At 38.6% G+C, this 21,992-nt stretch overlaps 1 protein-coding gene across 3 annotated transcripts in view; it reads left to right on the top strand.

Annotated features, from left to right (window-relative positions):
- Positions 1 to 1,382: 1,382 nt before the first annotated feature.
- YAF2 (YY1 associated factor 2) overlaps positions 1,383 to 21,992 on the top strand; it is a gene marked incomplete at its 3' end in the record, with an annotated part of 72,511 nt that continues 51,901 nt past the window's right edge. For 2 of the 3 annotated variants that reach the window (XR_014297448.1, XM_082666228.1), the window contains exons 1-2: positions 1,383 to 1,500; positions 1,940 to 2,065. Coding sequence is in view for 2 of the 3 variants with exons in the window: in XM_082666228.1 (XP_082522354.1) it covers positions 1,475 to 1,500; positions 1,940 to 2,065 (152 nt within the window). Of the gene's footprint in view, positions 1,501 to 1,939; positions 2,066 to 3,654; positions 3,857 to 21,992 lie in introns of those variants that run through there. The other variant, XM_082666229.1, reaches the window with a different exon arrangement.

The following is a 21,992-nucleotide window of genomic DNA, read 5'->3' as shown; positions in this document are numbered from 1 at the left end:
CTACTATGTATAAAGTAGATAAGCAACAAAGATACATTGTACAGCACAGGGAATTATAACCATTATCTTGTTATATTTATAATGGAGTATAATCTGTAAAAATACTGAATCACTATACTGTAACCTGAAACTAATACTGTAAATCAACTATATTTCAATTAAAAAAAAAAAAGCAAGCATGACTTGGTGAAAGACTGACGGGGTATCTGAGCTCTAATCCTGGCCAGTTCATTAAAGAAAACATTTAACCTGGTCCCTAAATTCCTTCTTTCAAATGTAGGGATAGGCTAGTTGATGAGAACATTTGCATAGTACTCTGAGCCCTTTAAAACATGCATTTATGTAAAGAGATTTACCAAGTGCCAGCACATAGTGGTAAAAAGTGTCATTAGGCTAAGAAGTCTCAGAGCCTTAGCAAAGTTCGTGATCAGCGTGGTGACATGTTACCTGCATTTATTATTAATCTGGTTGTGAATTACTGAATAGATTGAGGAGGTGGGGCTGGAGCTTCAGAGACCAGTTGGATGGGTTGCCGGAGTCCAGTACAACACGAGGGCATCCAGTACGCTACGGTAATGAGACCTGGGAGGAAAGTGTTCTTTTCTTAACAACGTTCAGGGCACATGCAATCTCGTTATTTACAAAGAAGAAAAAAGGTTTTATGAGTGTTTTTTGTTGTTGTTTCTTTTTAAAGCAGCTACTGTAGAGGCCTGGGAGGCGAGAAGAGCGCATTTGGAATTAAACCAGGGTTAGATTCCTGGCTTTATCCTTTTCTAATTAGGTAATATAGAGGAAGTCACCTAACCTCTCGAGCCTCGGTTTCGTTTCCTCCAAATTAAGGGCGACAATCCCTACTTGGTAGAGCATTTGTGTGCACAAAACCAAGTGGCTTAAGGCACCTAGCAATGGCGCTCACTGGTGGCTGCCGCCTGCCCCCGGGTATCCTTCGAGCTGGGGCTGAGACGCCAAGGACCGCCCAGGCCCGGAAAGCGGTTCTACCTGGAGACCGCAGTCGCGCACTCTGCTCCGGAGTCGGGCTGACCTCTGAACGCCGGCCCCCGCCTTGGAGCAGGCTTCGCGCAGGATGACAGAGCATCTCTCGCTGGAGGGGCTCCCAGGATGCCGACAGGAAACGGGCGGCACCGGGCGGAGAGGCGGTGACCGCGCCTGAGGCTGCGGCGGCCACCCCCACGCGGCAGCCCGCGAACTCGCCGCGAGTGCTGGGCCGCGCTGGCCTCGTTTGAAGTCTCCGGCGCGGCCGCTGGTTGGCGGGCGCGGGTCACGTGGCCCAGGCAGGAGTTTCCCCGACAGCTGGAGGCTGCGTGGGATCCGGCGGCGGCTCCGGAGCTCAGCGGTGCGGCCTTCCCCGCCCCCTCCCTCCTCCCCCGCCCGCTTCCGCCCGTCTTATTATCCTCCTTATTGACAAATAGAGCGGCCGCGGCGGCGACTCTCGGCGTGCGTTTGTAGCCAAGCCATGGGAGACAAGAAGAGCCCCACCAGGTAACAGTGCCCGGGCCCCGGGGCCCGGACTGTGCAGGCGGCGGGGCCCTTGCGCCGGGCTTCAGGCGGCCGCCTCGCTCGCAGCCCGAGCAGCAGGGCGAAAACGGGGGCGGTGCCGCCGCTGCGCGAGCGCTGCCGCCTGAGGGGCCGGCGCCGGCCGCCCCACAATGGAGTCGCGATGGCGGCGGCCGGAGCGGCAGCTCGGGGTGTCCGAGCGGCGCTGGCGGCGACGGCGGCGGCGGCTGCTGCTGCTGCGGCCGCGCTCACGCCCCCGCCTCCCTGACTCCCCTCCCCCTTCGAGCCGGAGTCTGGCGCGCTGGGGGCCTGCAGGGCTGGGGTCGCGGGACTGGGGCGGGGGGCGAGGCGGGGGCGGCCGCGGGGCCCGGGCGCGGCCCGCTGGTGACCCCGCGCCGCGTCGTGTCCGGGTTGTGTCCTGCAGGCCGAAGCGGCAGCCGAAGCCGTCCTCGGATGAGGGTTACTGGGACTGTAGCGTCTGCACCTTCCGGAACAGCGCCGAGGCCTTCAAGTGCATGATGTGCGATGTGCGGAAGGGCACCTCCACCCGGTGAGTCCCGGGCTTGCCCCGAGCGGCGCCTGCCCACCGGCTCGCGGCGCCGAGGACGCCCCTGCGGCCGCCGCCCCCTCCCGTGACACTGGCAGACCCGGCGGGCGGAGGCGAGCCTGAGGTGGTGGCCGCGATAGGAACTGGGTCAGATTGATTGTGACCCAAGCGATGCTTTGCGGTGAGGGGTAATTGAAGAGGCTGGAACGTTTTTTGCTGCCAAGAGAGAGTAAATTGTTTAAGGGAGGCATTAGCTACTGCGATTTAATTCGTGTCGCTGGGTGTAATGCCCCCCCGCCCCCCACCCCTTCCCCACCACACAGTCCGGATGTAATAACGTTGGCTGCATTGTTGTGTTAGTGTGCAGGAATCAAAGAAAAACCATGAAATCCTCTTTAGGAGCGAAAGATGTAATTTAATGTCGTTCCTCAAAAAAGTATCTGATTATAGAATCCACAACAGATTAAGCTTCCTGTATTTTTAACATAGACGTCTGGAAGGGTCAGATCAGGGGTTTGTGTAGTGTTTTTAATCCCAGGTCCTCTAATATTGTATAAATAAATAGTTGGAGGTGAGCCCAGTCACAGGGACACATTTTTTTCTGAAAGTGTCTGAATATCTTTAGTTTGATTAGATGGCAATCTGTTAGACTATACAAATGGGATAAAATGATCTCTGCTTATTTTCGGTCTTTATTTTATTGTAAGCTTACAGTATGATAAGAGTCTTTTAAAAAAACACTTAAGTGTATTAAGTGGATAAAGAAAATCATTCAGGAAATTCAAAGTCTGGCATTCTTGATCTGCCAACACTTAATTACTGTGATTTATGGCCTAATTTTTAGATGGCATATACTCTTGATTAAAGTCTGTTAGAAACTGGATTATCATGAGAATACTAATGCGTTATACTGTTGTTTTTAAAAAGGGCTATACAATAGTAACATTAGAGGAATAAATATATTCAGTAGGAGTTAGATTCCTAAAAATGAGATATCCAGATTTTTAAACACCATTTACAGCATTTTATTAAATTTTTAAATGTGAACACATAAATGATTGTCAAAACTTGAAATTTTAAGATTTGCTGAGTGAAGCTAGCTGCTTTTGACATACCTGTCTTTTTGTAAACCACGATATGCTTTTCGTATATTAATTCTCATTACATTGGATAAAATATATTAAATATTTTAATCATGTCCTTTAAAAAGCAAATTTTCAAACAGCTGCTAAATTCAAGGGAATATAACAGAACATGCTAAAAAGAAAAAAGTACCATTTGCTAAAATGAATGTGGTAACTATTTTTGGACCCGTGATTTAAGTATTTTGAAAAGCAGAGTATCTTTGTATCTCTAAGTCTATATAAGGTTGGATTTGGCTTAGATTATATTTGTATATCTATGTTAGTACTTTGTACTTTTTTAAATGCTCAATAAGCAATTTTCAGAAAAGGCAGGAACTTTAATGTGGAGACAGTTTTTATAATCTTAATCTCTGGTGCGATATTGTTGCTTTTTGTTGTTCCCTCTCTATTTTCTTGTAGCCACTAGAAAAATACTGAAACTAGAAGAGCCTGTATGTTTATTTGCAGGGACAGCAAGGAAGGGGGGAAGCTGGTGTCCTACTCCACAGCCAGTCTTGGGGTTAGAGGAACCCTGAGAAATAGAGTAGGTGGTGGCAGCTCAGAAGAGAAGAAACAGGCCGAATACCTGGCACCTGGAAGAAGAAGGAATATAGTGCACAGGGGAGTTGGCCCAGGACAGAGAAGTGGGCCTAGTTTAAAAGAGGCTTGAGGCCCACATGGGGGCCCCTGACATTTCTTACCAGTACATCTGAGCTCTTATAGATCCAATTTTTAGTGGTGGAAACATTACTTGAGAAGGACTCAGAGAAGCATTGTCATTTGGATTGAAACTGAAGAGGCTCTGGGCAACTCACCAGAAGTCTAAGGGACACTCTGTTCCTAAAAGTAAGTGTTCTACACTACGACCCTCTCAGCTTCTTCCTTCCTCTCTCTGAATTTGTCTCTTCTCTTTTGATTTTGGCCCTAAGTTAAACCTAAGAGCTCTAATTTCTCTGTTACCTGTTATTTTTCTCCCGTTGTTTCTGAAATTCAGAGTGGAATCCATGTTTGGGTAGAACAATGGAACAGGGCACTGTTAATAGGGCAGATATTGATTGTACCACAAAATATTTGTCTCTCTGGTAATATTAGAAAAACAGGATTAAAAGGCTACATAACACTGGAGAAGCAAAAGTTTCAGTAGTTAGAAGAAATAATTCTCTACGACTGACATGTTAATTAGCAGTTAGGGTAATTTCAAGAATAAGGTTGGCAATTACTAAAGCAGGGACTGGATAGCTGCAGAGCCCAGGGATGCAGTTTGCCAATTACTTGTTTTTGTGACTGACAAACAGGACTCGAATCCCTTGGGTCAGACTCACCTTTGAACTGATTTTGTCTTAGTCACCAAACGTGAGGCCAAGTCTAAGCCAATCCCAGAAATTTGAAAAATCTTTTCTTTTTAAACCTCCAGAGAAGATGGAGTCCATGACCTCCCTTTTTTTCTTTTTTTTTTTTTTTTTTTGTGGTACGCGGGCCACTCACTGCTGTGGCCTCTCCGTTGCGGAGCACAGGCTCTGGACGCGCAGGCTCAGCGGCCATGGCTCACGGGCCTAGCCGCTCTGCGGCATGTGGGATCCTCCCGGACCGGGGCACAAACCCGTGTCCCCTGCATCGGCAGGCGGACTCTCAACCACTGCGCCACCAGGGAAGCCCCATGACCTCCCTTTAAAGTCTTTCTGACAGTCTTTTTTGTTTAAAGGATATCTGATTCAAATCCTTTATATTACAACAGATGACCTTTTCCTTTGGCAATATCCGTGGTAGGTCATGTTCTTCTGCAGAATAACTGTATGGAATGAAATGAGGTTATATTGATAGCAGTATTTCAAAATGAAATGTGATTTGAAGTAGCTTCAATTCCTAAATTGATAAATTATATTCTTTAAGTGTATGCCATTTCTCTGATTGAATTTTAATTTTGTACTTGCTGGCCTTAATTAGTTTAAATTTCACTAATCTTTTTTAAAATCTAGAATCTAAATAACTAGATAGTTCAAAACTGAAGTTTTCTACAATGTGCTTTTGTGAAAGAATCAATGATAAATGTCAAACTGACAGGAAAAATGTAAAAATGAAAAAGTTACAGTGACAATTATTTTCAAAGGTACTACACAATTTCCTTCATCTTTATATTTGAAATTCTTTTAACGTAATAAGTGTCTCAAATATAAACCTAAGAAACTTTAAGAAATCAAGAACCATTCTGAATCATCAGAGAAAAAGAAATATTTAGCATAGTGTGTGTGAGGGTAGTACAATCAATGTATTGAGTTAGACTAGTATCTTAGTGCCACTTCATATAGGAATAGAAATTAATGCTTAATTCAGATCGCAGATAGTTAAAAATGAAAATGTTAGAGCTATTTGTTTTGGTTTTGAACTGTGATCTAAATGAGAACCCATAAAACACCTAGTCCAGAGCAGGCTTTCAAATGTAATTTCAAGCGTAACAGGTAATGTTATATTTTCTCAGGATAAATTGTAGTAGTCCCTTTAGGTTTCTCAGAGATGTTATGTTAGAGAACGATGAGAAAGATTTCACATATTAGCAAGAGTACTAGGTGTTATACTAGGAGTCTGGCAGTGAATTCTTGTCTCATTTCAACCACTTCAACATTCAGCAGTTTTTATTGAACGTCTTACTTTGTACGAGGGCTGAGCTAGGTACTAGACATACAGTGGTGGGCAAAATAGATGTTTGTTTCTTCTGTAAAATTTTATGATTTGCTGTGAATTCAGAAACACTTTGAATTGTAACCAACTCTGTACATGAGGTAGTATTAGCAAAACTTTATGTGTGAGCTGAAGAGGTGAAATTTTCTTGTTAAAAGAAATAGTGTTTATAATTGAACAAGTATTATGGTTAGGATCTGACTGTTGTTAAAAAGAATGAGTTATTTCAGCTTCTATAAAATGGAAGTAAACAATATAAAATTCGCATTTTGAAGAAAATTAAAACAGTTATCATCTGATGAAACTCTTTTCCAGTATCATTGCTGTCTTGTCATACTTGCTTTCTGTCTTGTAATTTGAGGCTTGGCACAGATTCTCCTAGACCCTTGGTGTGGGAATGTGAGAAAAGAATTGCGGACCATCTCAGTCAGTCTGTTTTTCAGAATGCAGAGTTCTGAGCCTCCCTTACCTGAGGAGCCTTTCCAGCTACCACACAGGTGTTATTCAGAGACTCCTTATTCTAGGAGGTTGGTTGGTTTGTTTTTCTCTCTACATCTTGGGTTAGAGTAGTCACATGGGTTCATTGTTTAAGAGAAATTTTGAAAGTGATTAGTGTTTGGATAGTAGTGGCTTTCAGAGTGTGATCTGATGAACCCTGAGGGTCCCTGAGGACCTTTTAGGGAGTTCATAATCATACTAAGATGTTATTTGCCTTTTTCACTGTGTTGACACTTGAGGAGGTTGTGCAGAGGCAGTGGTGAGTAAAACTGCTGGCTCTTTAGCATAAATCAAAGCAGTGGCACCACATTGCTATATTCATCGTAATCTTCACCACCATGCACATGCAGTAAAAATAATGCTAGTTTCACTTAAGAATATTGTTCACGAAGCAGTAAAAATGACTAATTTTAGCAAGTCTTGTGTCTTCTTTAATATTCTGTCTGATGAACTGGGAAGTACAAGTAAAGCACTCCTGCTGCAACCAAACTAGTCGCGGGAGAGCAGTTGGAGTTGTTTGTAGTTGTTTGAGTTTTGAGCAGATCTAGCTTTTTTCATAGAACGTTATTTTTATTTGAGAGAATGCCTGGCAAACTGTGGTTATTCAGACTTGGATATTTAGCAATTTTCTCAAAAATGAACACAGTAAGTTTGTCACTTCGGAGAAAACAATTGATAATATTTGTTGCCAATGATAAAAACTGAGCTTTCAAGTGAAAATTAAAATTTTTGAAAGCTTGTAACCACTACAGTGAGCTTAAGAGCTTCCTAGTAGTTTAAAGATGAGATCAGATGGTTATGTCAATGAATGTAATTTCTGATATTTTATTATGTGGTTTGTCAACATTTGGAAAATTTGCATCACTCAGTAAACCAGTATTTCCCAGTAACCAATGTATGATGTTACAAAACCATGCATAGATAATCCACTCAAAGTATAAAATAAACCAATGGATTTTAAGGGAACACTATGAAAACTTCATTGACGTGCTTCCAGATTTCACATGCAGCTAACGTTTGAGAAACAGCTCTTTGTTGTGCTCTTATTTAGTATCAAAGAAGAATATCCACAATTATCTGAAAAGCCTATTAAAATACTCCTCCCTTTTTCAACTACATAGTTGTGGGAGTCGAGATTTTCTTCATATTCTTGAAACAAAACAACACATTGCAACAAATTGAATGCAGAAGGAGATATGACAATCCAGATGTCTTCTATTAAGCTGGGTAGTTGAGTACCGCTAAGCTAAAAATATACAATTACAACTCTTCACACAAAGTTATCTTTGTTTTGGAAAATGTAGGGTTTTCTCATAAAAGTATATTTATATTAAAATATGATTTTTAAAAAATGAAATAATGTATATTTAAGTTTTTTTCTCCGTTTTTATTTTTGATATAGTAATTTATTTCTTGATTTAGATAAGACCTAGATAAACAAAAGCTCTTTTAACTTTTGAGAGTATAAAGAGTTCCTGAGAGCAAAAAGTTTATACGCTATTGGCAGAGTCTTATTAGCTTTGGTTTCTGTATACAGCAGGTTTACTTCGGCAGGCATTCTTTCCCTTTCCTTTATCCTTTGTTGAGTGAGAGCTCTGATATAACCTAGTGACCTAGTTGTTAAACTCAGGGACCTAATCTCAGTCTTCTTTCCATGTCACCTCGGTAGTATTTGATGTTGGCAGCCTTTTTTTTTTTTTTTTTGCGGTACTTGGGCCTCTCACTGCTGTGGCCTCTTCCGTTGTGGAGCACAGGCTCCGGATGCTCAGGCTCAGCGGCCATGGCTCACGGGCCCAGCCGCTCCGTGGCATGTGGGATCTTCCCGGACCGGGGCACGAACCCGTGTCCCCTGCATCGGCAGGCAGACTCTCAACCACTGCACCACCAGGGAAGCCCTCCAATAACTTTTGAGATTATATTTGCAACAATATTACCAGATTATTTTGTCCATAATTTGTAGGTATTTATTGATTCAGCATTATTTTTATTTTCAAAATTTTGCTTCATATTTTGATACTGTGTTATTTGATTAAAAGCACAATTTTTACAGTTAGATGAGTAACTGAGATGAGTGATTCTGAGTATTTAAACACGGGAATAGTATTTTTATAACAGTATTTGATTATTTTGAAGATTAAATAAAAACATAAAGAACTTAGCACATCTTACCATATTTTATTCTTATACACATTCTCAAAAGCATGTATGTGTACAAGAGAAAATAAAACTTTTATCTCAGTTTTAGAACATTTTTAGCTTTATCATTTTTTGTATTGACATATAACATTATGTAAGTTTCATGTTGTAGCATTATTTCAAGGATGACATTGTACATGAATACCTTAGCATTTTTAAGGTATAACTTTGGAAAATTGTGTATTTATTACCTCACAACATTTTCTTTAGGTCTTGTTATTTAGATTACTGAAATTTACTTAGTATAGCTGAAAATGAGAAGTATTTCTCCTAAACTACTGAAGTCATGAAAGAGTACAGCATATTATGAAATATATTTTATTACTCGATTAAATTGTGGGTTCTCTGTTAAATGATATTTAAAGTTAAAATAGTTGATGTCAAGAGCCTATCAAAAACTAAAATATACTAAACATAGATTTGTAGTATTTGAGATTGTTTAATTGAAAAATAGTTTATAATTCAGATTTTGCATTTGTTTGAACTACACTGAATTTAAAATTAATGGGATGAATTAAATTTAATTATAATTCAAATGGAAGTAATTTTTACCTTATGATTGAGACAGTATTATGTTATCTATGAACATGTTACTTTCAAAGATAAATCAATTGTACAAATTAGCAGACACCTATATAACTATAGAAATAGGCAGACGTTGAAAAAAGAATTTTCCCTCATCTTGTGCTTCTTTATTATTTCTAATTGTTCAGTCAAGCTAAAAAGATTAGTCATTGATATCTTTCTAGAATTTGTTATTTTGCCTTGCTCGTTAACTGCTTATTCTTCAAGATCCAGCTCACATATCTAGTCCCTGTGACATTCTCCTAAGCCCATCCCAGACTTGCATTCCTTTGTGTTTTTTGTTGATATCTCTGATTGTGACCTCTATCTAACTTCAGCATTTCCTCATAAACCCAGAGTTGATTTTGTCTTTCTTATGAAGCTGAGTATTCTCTCTCAATGGGACAAATTAGCCAGAGAGAGGAGGATGGCTGTATTCTCTTCCTGGAATTAGTTCCTCAAAGTCAATTTGTGACGCTTACCTTTATTCTATCATTTAGCATACTATGGTTCTGTTAGATGTATGCATTTACTCTCGTTATGAGCTTCTTAAGAGGAATATGAGTTTTTCATTATCTTTTTCGAAGATGTTTAACCAAGTGCCTGGGAAATAATAGGTGTTCAGTAAAGTTTTGTTGAAAGAGGAATATAGGTATTAGAAAAGAAGTTATTATTTTTTTTTAAATAAGCTTTGAAAAAGTTGGAATTCTGATACAGGTTAAGTCATTATTTGGAAAAGAACCCTCCTATATACATGTGTGAATTATTGGAAATAAATTATCAGAAGTGAACAAAATCCTAGAATTCTGCACACGCTTATTCTAGGTTTCTTTGCTTATTCCTCTTTCCTTCAAGGTTAGATATCTGGCCAACATACTTGGGTAGAAAGATTAGCATTCTGTGGGGTATCAAGTTTTCATTCAATGAAACCTTAGGTGTTTTTTTTTTTAAAGACACATTTTCCTTAAATAATTATCTTTTATAACTTGTAATGTTAGTGGTTTTACAAGTGTGTAAAATATTATTATGTCATCGTGACTTTGAAACTAAATTATTCATTTAACAAATATTTACTGAACACTTAACAGTGTTTATTGGCTTTCATGATTGCCAACATCTCTACCTTTTGTTATATATGACCTGTGGTTGATAATCATCTGTTTTAAAAGATTCAGTAGGGGGGCTTCCCTGGTGGCGCAGTGGTTGAGAGTCCGCCTGCCGATGCAGGGGCCCCGGTCCGGGAGGACACCACAAGCCGCTGAGCGGCTCGGCCCGTGAGCCATGGCCGCTGAGCCTGCACGTCCGGAGCCTGTGCTCCGCGACGGGAGAGGCCGCGACAGTGAGAGGCCCGCGTACCGCAAAAAAAAAAAAAAAAAGAAAAAAAAAAGATTCAGTAGGCATTTTGTTCTGTAATGTTGTTTATTATGGAAATTTACAGAATTACTGAGAATTTTAGAGCTGGAAGGAACCTTTTAAGAGCTTCCAAAGTGTTTAGTCATTTTCTGAGACAGGCTATTTTTTATTTCTTGAAACCTTAGTGGTAGAGATAAGATAATTTTCAGGGGGAAGATCTTGAGGGGTATGGGGTAGAGATGTTATTATTTAAACTTTTGAAATTGTTGAGGCCACTATTGTTTCCAAACCCTTTCCTCTGGGATTTTCAACTCTGGAGGATTCTTGCTGTCCTGCAGTCTTAGAGAACTGCCAGGTAATGCATAGCAATCTGCTGGGTGAGGTCTTTTCTATTTGTTGGAACTCATGGCTCTAGCTTAGTAGCCTCTTGACAAGTAAGAAAACAGGCCTGGAAAGATTGAGCTGTTCAAGGTCAATAGTTGGTTAGTGCTAGATTCAAATGTTTGGATTTCTAAGTCCTTTTATTACCTTGCTGTGGTAGCATTCAAATTTGTAGCAAGTAACTTCTTAAGGATTTCTTCTTGTAAATTTCATTATACCGCATCTAGTGCTGTACATCTTGAGAACTTCTAACATTAAACCTACTACTTACAACTGATATAAGAACTTATGTTAAAATCTGGGCTAGCACTATAGTGAATGAAAAACAAAATGACGGTCGGTTGTTTTCTCTATTTTAAGAAATATTTTTGAAGTTAAAATGTCAAACTTCATTTTGATGTCTTTTACAATAACGTTTATTGTGCTGTATATCTTGACTTCTTTGATATCATAGTATTTCTTAGGAGAAAAATCCCAGTAAATATTATTTCCCTCTTTGTGATATAAATTCTAAGAATCTCTGATAGTATAACAAATTACAAATTTGAGTGTATGTGAATGTGTGTGTATGATAAAAAATTTGTACAGTTCTCTGACAGTTTTTAGACATGAGCTAAATCACTTCACCTTTACATATTTTATAGTCTGATCAGGGTTCTTTTACACAATATCATCCTTTATAGTATATACTAGCAATGATCAACCTAAAACAGCAGCAAGTAGATTATATTCAATGCCAGAGAAGTAGTTGCTCAGGAAGTAGAGCTCTATGTGTATTTGTAAAGTAGGCAAAGTTGTTTTGGTCGTTTTTTCATCTTTCTCCATCCTTTTTTTTCTTTACTTTTTGTCTACCCAGGGCCCAGAGTCTCCTAGCCTACTTTCTAAAATGTTCTCATTCCTTTATTTACTAGAAAATCTTTCCTGTTTTAGGTAAATCTTAATAAAGTAGTAGTTTCAAGTGTGAACGTAAGTAACCTGGGCATGGGGGATAGAATTATTTATTTCTTTAAGATAATAACTCTTTTTCTGATGATAAAAGTATTACATGTTCATTGAAGATACTAAAGTGTAAGGAGGAAAATAAGAATGCCCACCATCATAACATCTCTCAGGCCAGAGAGATGTTAGCACAGCTTTGAACGCACAGCCATCCATTCCTTTAGCCGTACTGTTCTTTCAGGGCCAGCTTTGGGAAGCCTCTTGTGAGAGAGCAAGTTGCAGGAAATAAGGGAGTAAGGAGGAGATGGGTTTGCCAGTAAGAATCAAGTAACAGGTTTCTTGGCGGAGAGAGAGCTGTCCTTCCCTCAAAAGGGCCCAGAGGTTTTGAATTGTGCTCTTTGGAGCCCCGAGATCTCCTGAAATTATCTCAGTGGCTGCCAATGGGAGCAAACAAGTGGGACTTTGTGTTCCCACACTCCACTTCAGCCAGATCATCTATGTTCTTATACATTTTATTTGTTAGGATTTCTCTTTTTATTTCCTAAATGAGTTTTGCTATTAAAACCTTTTTTTTTGAGAATCATTGCCCTGTTCCGTCCATTTAGCCTTCTACCACTCAAATTCTGCTCAGCACAGGCTGGATTAATTGTGTGACTAATTCTTAGCCTCACATTTCAAAGGGAAGAGCTAATAATGAGTTTTGTATAATGGTGAGGAGATTTGAAGCTTTTCCCTTTGAAAAGCCTTTTTTCTTTCTCCCTTCTTCCCTGTTCCTTTCCTTTTTTCTCACCCATCTTCTTAGACATTTTGCTTTCTTTTTTAAGACCAAGGCTGATAAGGCCCAGGGCTCTATAATCATTGATTAGATGAGTAATGAGCAGTACAACTTACAGATGAAAAATATTTTAAATTCATGATGTCATCAAATTGTACTTTTTGATAAAACTTAAGGCTATTTCATCATCTATATGAATGTGGTTATCAATTTTGCTCAGTATTCCCTTGTTGCCAACTTTTCGTAAACTTAATGTCTGATTCACACAGCACTTTTCTGTAATATTCCTTGGTAATTTACATTTTAATTGTAGTCTTGCCATCTTCCACTTATGTAGGATTTCATTATACATGTTTTTAGTGCAGGAAAATATATCTAGTTTTATTTTTCCACTGTGTATTTGTTTTTAATTTTTATGTGTACTCATGATAATGGAAAGCAGAAAAAAGAAAAGAATGTCGATATTTATGAGTTGCTTGCAATTATGTAGTATAGTGGTGAAGAGTTTTGATTCTGGAGCTCAACTATTTGTGCTTATGTATTAGTCTCACCACTTACTGGCTGTGTGAACTTGTGAAAGTTACTAACTTTGAGCCTCAGTTCTTTCAGTTGTAAAATGGAGATGATAATAACAACCAAGTGTTGTGAGGATTAAATGAGATAATTCTTGTAAAGTACTTGGCACAGTGCCTGGCATACAGTAAGTCCTCAAAATATTAGCTGAAACAGTGAAATACATGAGTGGTAATATATTAATAGACTTCCATATATAACAGTCCCTATTGTCAAATGTGTGGATTCTAGTGGATGACTGACAAAACCAGAACATAAGAAGTGTTTTCTACTAAAAAATAATACTTCCACAAATTGCTTCAGGGATATTTTCACCCTCTTACCCTCCTTTCCTCCCTCCCTCTCTGCCTGTTTCTTCTCTTCCCTTCGTGTGTGTGTGTGTGTGTGTGTGTGTGTGAAGCTGATGTGTACTGTCACATAAACATTTGGGCCTTACCAGTAAAAGTTTTTACATCTAGAAAGTACTTTGGTAGTGTAATAGTGGTAAGCAGTATATATAGACTTCAGAATTGAATAGTTAAAAGCAGCGTTTTTTTTTTTTTTTTAACTATTTGTCAGACTTAAAGAGTAAGTCTGCTTTCAAGGTTGGATGGTCAGACGGCATGGTCATGGTCTTTTTTAGGCCACAGTGTCTTGTTTATATTATTTCCTCTGCTTTGTACTCTCTTATCCTCCACAGTTTCTTTCTTATTCTTTATGATTGCTCAAGGCATCATCTCTCTCAAGAAGCATTTCTTTATCCATAGGCCAGAATGAATGCCCTTTCAATTACTCTTAAAGCATTCTGTGCAAAGTGTGATGATTATGTTTACACAGTGTATTGAAAATATTTTATTTTGTTTCTCTCTCCTTCCCCGAACTGTAATTTCCTTGAGAGTAGTGCGACTGGTCCAGAATCACATTTTAGTTTAAATCCCCACCATGCCATTTATGGTCATCTAACCATAGGGCTTTGTGGTGATGATTAAATGTGATAAATGATGTAAGGAACTTAACATAATTTTTAGTTAATAATAATGGTAATAATTGTAAATGTTATTACTAAAAAATCCCAGTGTCTGTCATTGTGTCTTGCGTAGGTACTGACAATGCTTAACCGAACTGCAAAGTCTCTTTATCATTTATCTGATTCTGTTGTTGCTTTAAACTGTTTTCCACTTGTTTTTAAGGAACATTTACATCATTTCATTTCATTTCATGGGCCTGTGAGTTGGGTAGAGTATGTCTAATTATAACCATTTACTTCGTAAAAGAACTTGTGTCAACCTAAATTACCTTCATACTCAACTTTTTCAGCAGTTTAAAAAATGTTTTCTTTTGTCATCGACACAATACATAGTTGAAACCACAGCAAGTAGCATTTTATTCTAAGTTGTGATTATTGTGTTGAATCTTAACTAGCGGTAGAGAAACCATTTGGTGGAAGCTGTTGCAGTCGTCTAGGCAAGAGACAGTAGTGGCCCAAACAAGGATAATGCCAGTAGGAGAGAGAAGTGAATGGATTCTAGATATGTTTAGTAGAAAATGTATAGGACTTGATGGATGGTTGGATATGGTTGTGAGAGATAGGAATTTGGGTTTTAGAGAGGGAAGAATCAAGGATAAATCCCAGGATTCTGGCTTAATTATGCAGCTAGGTAAATGGTGGTACTTGTCACTGACCGGAAACAAGAGGAAGGACAGGTTTTGGGGAAGGTAGTGGTTCACTTTTAGGTCTGTTGAATTTCAAGCATCTGAGAGAAATCTGAGAAGGGGGATCTATGAGGCAGTTGGATATGTGGGGCTTAAGCTTAGGAAGGAGATGAGGGCTATAAATACATGTTTGTTAGTCATCAGCATACATGACCAAATTGAAGCCATGGGAGTGAGACAGATCAAGACAGATCAAGGAAAGAATAGATAGAACAGCATGAGAAAAGAGAACCCAGGACAGAAACTTGAGAAATATCATCACTTCCTTGTGGTGGTGGAAGAAGAGAATCCTACAAAGATGAAGAAAGAAATAGAGGAGAAAGAAAAATTAAGTAGGGAGTGAGAAGCCCAGGAGAGTGTAATGTTATGGGAATAGAGGGAAGAGAATATTTTGAAAAGGAGGGGATGTGGTTGGCCATGGCAAATGGCTTTTACTTTCATCAGAATCTTAATTTTTCCTTTGCATTCTGTGTAATGTTTATTTTAACAAGTGTTGCATTAACATTTATATTTTAAATTGTAACAAGATTATAATCCTGCATAGTGCTTGCACTAAGCTTTCCATGGTAGTTACAGCAGTTCTAAATTATATCTAATAAAGGAGATTAATAATGGTAGGTCAGGAGATGAGTAAAATTATGTTACTAACTAACTTGTTTCAAGGAAGAGTGCTCTAATGATCTAGAGCATTCTTATCTAAATATCACCAAGCCTCTACTTTTACAGGTAACTCCTGGTTATAGAAATTAATAGAATTAATTTAAAAAATTGGGTCCATGTTGGTATCAAGAATTTTTTAAGTGGTAAGTGCAACAACTTGGAACGCTTTCTTGGAAAACTGCATAGTTAATTGTGAGGGAGCGTGTATAGTTTGAAGAAGTCCTTATCTTCTGTTTTTAGAAGGAATGAATCATAGCATTAGGTCAGCTAACCAAGCAAATCACAGCACTTTTCATAAAACTGTACAGTATATTTGGTCTGTGAAGTGGTAGTCATTGCAGAGTATATGGGATTTGATGTGATCCATGTTTCAGATTTTTTTTTTTTTTGCGGTACACGGGCTTCTCACTCTTGTGGTCTCTCCCGTTGCGGAGCACAGGCTCTGGACGCACAGGCTCAGCGGCCATGGCTCACGGGCCCAGCATGTGGGATCCTCCCAGACTGGGGCACCAACCCGTGTCCCCTGCATCGGCAGGCGGACTCTCAACCACTGCGCCACCAGGGAAGCCCCATGATTCAGATTTTTTTTAAGGCAAAAAATAGTTTTGTGACGTTTTAATGCCATGCTAGACAAGCTCTAATAAGCCCAGTTGTGGGTTATCTCTTTTGAGAAGTATAAGTTCATTTAACTTAATATCCATAATTTAGATTTTATAAGTGCTGAATAACAAAGTTATTATTTAGAATATAGTCAGTAGGTTGCACTATTACTGTTGACCTCAGACTATTTGAAACGTATTATACTAGAAAAATTTGCCATTGTTTTATAAATCAGTTTTACAGGACTTCCCTGGTGGCACAGTGGTTAAAAATCTGCCTGCCAGTGCAGGGGACATGAGTTTGAGCCCTGGTCCGGGAAGATCCTACATGCCACGGAGTAACTAAGCCCGTGCGCCACGACTACTGAGCCTGCGCTCTAGAGCCCGCAAGTCACAACTACTGAAGCCCACATGCCTAGAGCCCGTGCTCTGCAACAAGAGAAGCCACCGCAATAGAAGCCCACGCAATGCAATGAAGAGTAGCCCCCGCTTGCCGCAACTAGAGAAAGCCCACGTGCAGCAACAAAGATCCAGTGCAGCCAAAATAAAAATAAAATAAATTTGTTTAAAAATAAATAACTGTTTTACATCAAGAATATGCACTTATGTTTTAGAGACAGTTATTAAGAATTGATTTGAAAATTAATACAGGGCTTAGAATCTCGTTAGATTAATTTTAATATGGTCAGAAAAGGTGAGAAAAAGAATTTGAAACTGCAAAGTAAAAGATTGATTTCCTTATCGTGTTGACATAATTGTTGACATTCAGAGTATTGTTAGCTGTTATTTTTGGGTATTGGGTTGGCCAAAAAGTGCCTTTGGTTTTTAAGTAAAAATAAAAGACATGTTTTTCATTTTTACCAAGAACTTTATTGAACAACATATTCACCCTTTTGTTCCACTACCTTCTGCCATTTTTCAGGCAACTTTGTAATTCTGTCTTCCCAAAACGTTTTATCTTTTTGAGCAAAGAACTGTTCCAGGTGCCTTTTACAGTCTTCCAGGGAATTGAAATTTTGTCCATTAAGAGAATTTTGTAAAGACTGAAATAAACGGAAATCTGAAGGTGCCATGTCTGGTGAATACGGCGGATGAATCAGAACTTCTCAGCCAAGCTGTAACAGTTTTTGCTTGGTCGTCAAAGAAACACACAGTCTTGTGTTATCCTGATGGAAGGTTATGCGTTTTCTGTTGACTAATATCAGACGCTTTTTGCGTTTTCTGTTGACTAATATCAGACGCTTTTTGTCGAGTGCTGCTTTCACTTGGTCTAATTGGGAGCAGTACTTGTTGGAATTAATTGTTTGGTTTTCCAGAAGGAGCTCATATTAGAGGACTCCCTTCCAATCCCACCATATACACAACATCACTTTCTTTGGATGAAGACCGGCCTTTGGTGTGGTTGGTGGTGGTTCATTTCGCTTGCCCCACAGTCTCTTCTGTTCCACATTATTGTACAGTATCCACTTTTCATTGCCTGTCACAATTTGTTTTCAAAACGGAATGTTTTCATTATGTTTCAGTAGAGAATCTCATGTGGAAATACAATCAGGAAGGTTTTTTCACTTAACTTACGTGGAACCCAAACATCAAAACGATTAACATAACCAAGCTGGTGCAAATGTTTTTCAATGCTTAATTTGGATATTTTGAGTATGTTGGCTATTTCCCGCGTGGTATATCGTTGATTGTTCTCAATTAATGTCTCGATTTGATCAACTTCAACTGGTCTTCCTGACCGTGGAGCATCGTCCAGTGAGAAATCTCCAGCATGAAACTTCAGAAAACTGCACAAATCTTTTTTGTGTGTTTCAGTTGCGTTTTTACCTTTCTTGAAACAATAAAACATAATATGCCGAAAATGTTGCTTATTTTCTTCCATCTTCAGTATTAAAATGGCTACACAGGGGCTTCCCTGGTGGCGCAGTGGTTGAGAGTCCGCCTGCCGATGCGGGGGACGCGGGTTTGTGCCCCGGTCCGGGAGGATCCCACGTGCCGCGGGGCGGCTGGGCCCTTGAGCCATGACCGCTGAGCCTGCGCGTCCGGAACCTGTGCTCCGCAACGGGAGAGGCCACGGCGATGAGAGGCCCGCGTACCGCAAAAAAAAAAAAAGGCTACACAGAAATTCACCAGTTTGACAAGTCTTTTTTAAAAGGCACGCTGATATGACAGCTGTCACATACAGTCTAACAAAATTGTTTCGAATGAAGTAAAGACAACTAAGTGCTACTAGAGCCATCTTATGGAAAAAACCGAACGAACGTTTTGGCCAACCGATCTTTAACTTGGATACTAACTATAATTAGCTAATGAAGGACTAATGCTTCTCACATTTTGGACTAGGATCAGGAAAATGTTTCCTGGAACCAGAAACTATTAAGAATAGAGGATATTACTTTTCTACAGAAGTATCCCATTTTAAGATACGGTTTATAAAATGTGGTGCTTAATTATGGGACTAGGGTATTTGTCAAATTAGGAAGATCAGAATATTGTTGAAGATCAATTAATGTGATTAAGGTATCCTTAGGAAGAATGACTAGAACACAAAATAATATAAAAAGAAAAACCACACAGCCAACTGGTTAGTGTTTAGCATAGTACAGGAGGTGGTAGGAAGTGAGAGATGTTATTTGGCGGTTGCTAGAATGGTGCTTTATTCTGGAGTTGTAGTAATGTAGGCTTCTTTATATTTAAGTTAACTGCATCTTAAACTTTAAAAAATTTCAGTTAAAAAAAGTAGCTTGTAGACACAACAACCAATTTTCAGGGCTGCTGCATACTTAGACTGTGTGCATTATGCAGTTCTTTGTAATGCTTTGGTTCTGTCCAGATTTGTTGGGAAGGAAATGCCCTGGAAGGTGGTGTGTGGTTTATTAATCAGTTTGAGGAGGTTGGTTGGTATAGTTCAGTTGAGTCTTACCTGCTTTAGCTTTAGGTTGAATTTTTGGACCTAAAAACCAAGAACCAAATTCCAAATTGGGCCCCCACCCATTAACTCATATTTTCTGTGAGTTCCTTTTTAGGAACCTAATTAATAGTCACTTTGCAACTTTTAGCTTAATACTGATTACTTTGTAATGCTTTCCATATTAGTTACCTGTTGCTTTATAACAAGTTACCACAAAACTCAGTGGCCAAAAACAATCAGCATTTATTATCTTCTCTCCCTCCCTCCCTCTCTCCCTTCCTTCCTTTCTTGCTCCTTTCCTTCCTTGTCAAGAATTCAGAAGCCGTTTAGCAGGTGGTTCTGGCTCAGGATCTCTCAGGCTCAACTGAGGGAGGATCCACAACTAAGCTCACTCAGGGTTGTCAGCAGGCCTTAGAATACCTGCTTCCAGCTGTTGGCAGGCCTCAGGACTCTGGTTGTTGGCCAGATACATTAATTTATTGGTCATGTGGGCCTGTCCATGGGGCTGCTCACAACATGGCAGCTTGCTTACCCCAAAGCAAGATATCTGGGTAAAAGTCACCAAAACGGGAGCCACTGTCTTTTTATAGCCTAATTTTGGGAGTGACATCCATTACTTCTGCCAAATTCTGTTCCTTAGAAGTGAGTCACTAAATCCAGCCCATACTCAGAGGGAGGTGATTATACAGAAGGGCATGCATACCAGGAGGTGGGATCATTGTGGACCATCTTAAAAGTCTGCTCATCACACAGTCCTTTAAAGTTTAAAACTTTTTGTGGTTGTTGCAGAATTCTTTCCTGAAAGGGAAGCTTATGGAGGAAACCCAAAATATAAAATAGATAAATGGAGAGCTGTTCTGTCCAGAGCAGTGGTTCTAGGGACCTAGAGCTTACCTGCTAGCATCCCTCCACTTCAGCTTTTCGGAACAGATTGAATATTAGTATCTTTACTGTCTAATGTCAGTCAAGAACATGAATATGTACTATTTTTCTCATACTTTTAGAATTTGTCAGCAGTTGCAGTTCTAAAATTCTAGCTTATAAATAAAAATCGGGTATTGGAACATTGAAAATGATTTGTGTAAATGTTTCTGGCAACTTTAACGGTCTGAGGAGCTTTCTTTACTAGTAAATCTAATGGAATGACTGATTTTGTAATATTAGCAGATATAATTTCTATATTGGTAGGATAATGATAGTGATTTACTTAGTAACTACTGTCTAGAATGTTTCTTAACTATTTCCAAATTATATGTATTTTTGTATAAGTGGTATTTGCACTTTTAATATTCATGTGTTCTTGTATCTCTTTCATGCTGCACATCGTGATTCCTAATCAATACCATAAATTACTTATTTTCTTTATCTTGCAATATAAAGAATATAGTCTCAAAATAATAGTACAGTCATCCTTTGGAATCTGTGGGGGATTGGTTCTGGGACCCTCTTGGTTACCAAAATCTGAAGATGCTCAAGTCCCTTACTAAAATGGTGTAGGAGTTAAACATAAACCTGCATACATCCTCCCATATACTTTAAATCATCTCTGGGTTACTTATAATTCCTAATACAATATAAGTGCTATGTAAATAGTTGTTAGCATGTTTTGCTTTTTGGAACTTTGTAGAATTTTTTTTCCGAATATTTTTGATGTATGGTTGGTTGAATCTGTGGATGCAGAACCCCTGGATAAAGAGAGCCAGCTGTACCAAAATTAATACAAACACTAAATCTCTAAACTTAGAATTTTTTAAATAGTTCTTTAAAGATATATAAAATCATTTGAAAATAATTCCGTTTCTGGGTGGTTATGTTACAATTTGATATATGGTTAGATTCCAGGCATGGTTTTTAAATGCATTACTTATATTTTTATTAACTTAATCCTCACAATTGCTCTGTGAAGTAGGTTCTGCTGTTACCCCTATTTTACAGATAAATACAGTTTTTTCCATCTTGATTTTAGGTTAATTTATGTTAAGAAAATAGTACTCTTTTTGTTTGTTTCTTTATGGGTTCATGTAGAGCTAAGTAGTGGATAAGGCTGAAGGAAAGGAAAATTTAATTAAGAAACGGATTATCTGATGAGCTGTTTAAGGAGCAAAAAAGGATGACAGTTTCTGTAAATAACATTATTTAGTAAGTAAGTGTATAATTCACTTTTGACCTTATTTTGGTTAACTGAGGTACACACATCCCCCCATATTTATGAATCATCAATAATGTCACTGAAATATGTGTGAATATATGTATAATGTTGAATTTTATTACACTGCTAAAGGATTTCAAGTCCAGGATTTACCACGAACAACTTTCCACAGCTATAATACCTTACATTAGAATTTTAAATCTTAATTGAAAGTTAGAAAATAATGTACTTGGAATCACAAAACCAGTTGTAATTTAAGTTGCTTCTGGCCAAAATATAATGTCTAAACTAATGGATAGTAGTGGAAGTGAAAGTTAGCTAAATAACTCTTTTTTTCTGAACAGTTCTTTCAAAAGTTCAAATTGATTTTATGCAATAGATTCTCATTAGTGAAACACTTGATTAGGTTCTTGATTACTAAGGAGTACGTTTTTGTGGATGGGCGTTACAATTATTAGAGCTTACAGAGGATACTTTTGAATAGAGTATCCTAATTTCTGGAATTTCTTTTCTCAACTGTTCTGATAAAATCCATCTTAGTTTCGCTTATGCTATGATAACAACAACAAACAGCTTTGAATGCTGGTCTCTTAAGTGAACCTTTTGGTTACCTTAAAATATTTTCAAGATATTTTGATTCTCAAATTATTTTTTAAAATGCACTCGATTTTATTTTCAATTCATAAGATCTGAGTCTAAATGGAGACTGCATGTGTTACTATAAATTAAAATTGGAAGTTATTTAGTTCTTAATGACAACTTTTATACTAGCTTATACCATAAGGATAAAATATTTGGATTATTGCTCCTGTATCTGTTGCATCAATCCAAACACGTAGA

Source organism: Grampus griseus (genome assembly GCF_964374135.1).
Source record: "Grampus griseus genome assembly, chromosome: 11".
In the NCBI taxonomy this organism is placed as follows: Eukaryota; Metazoa; Chordata; class Mammalia; order Artiodactyla; family Delphinidae; genus Grampus; species Grampus griseus.
Note: the sequence above shows the minus strand (reverse complement) of the source record. Positions and strands in the feature narration are given on the sequence as shown.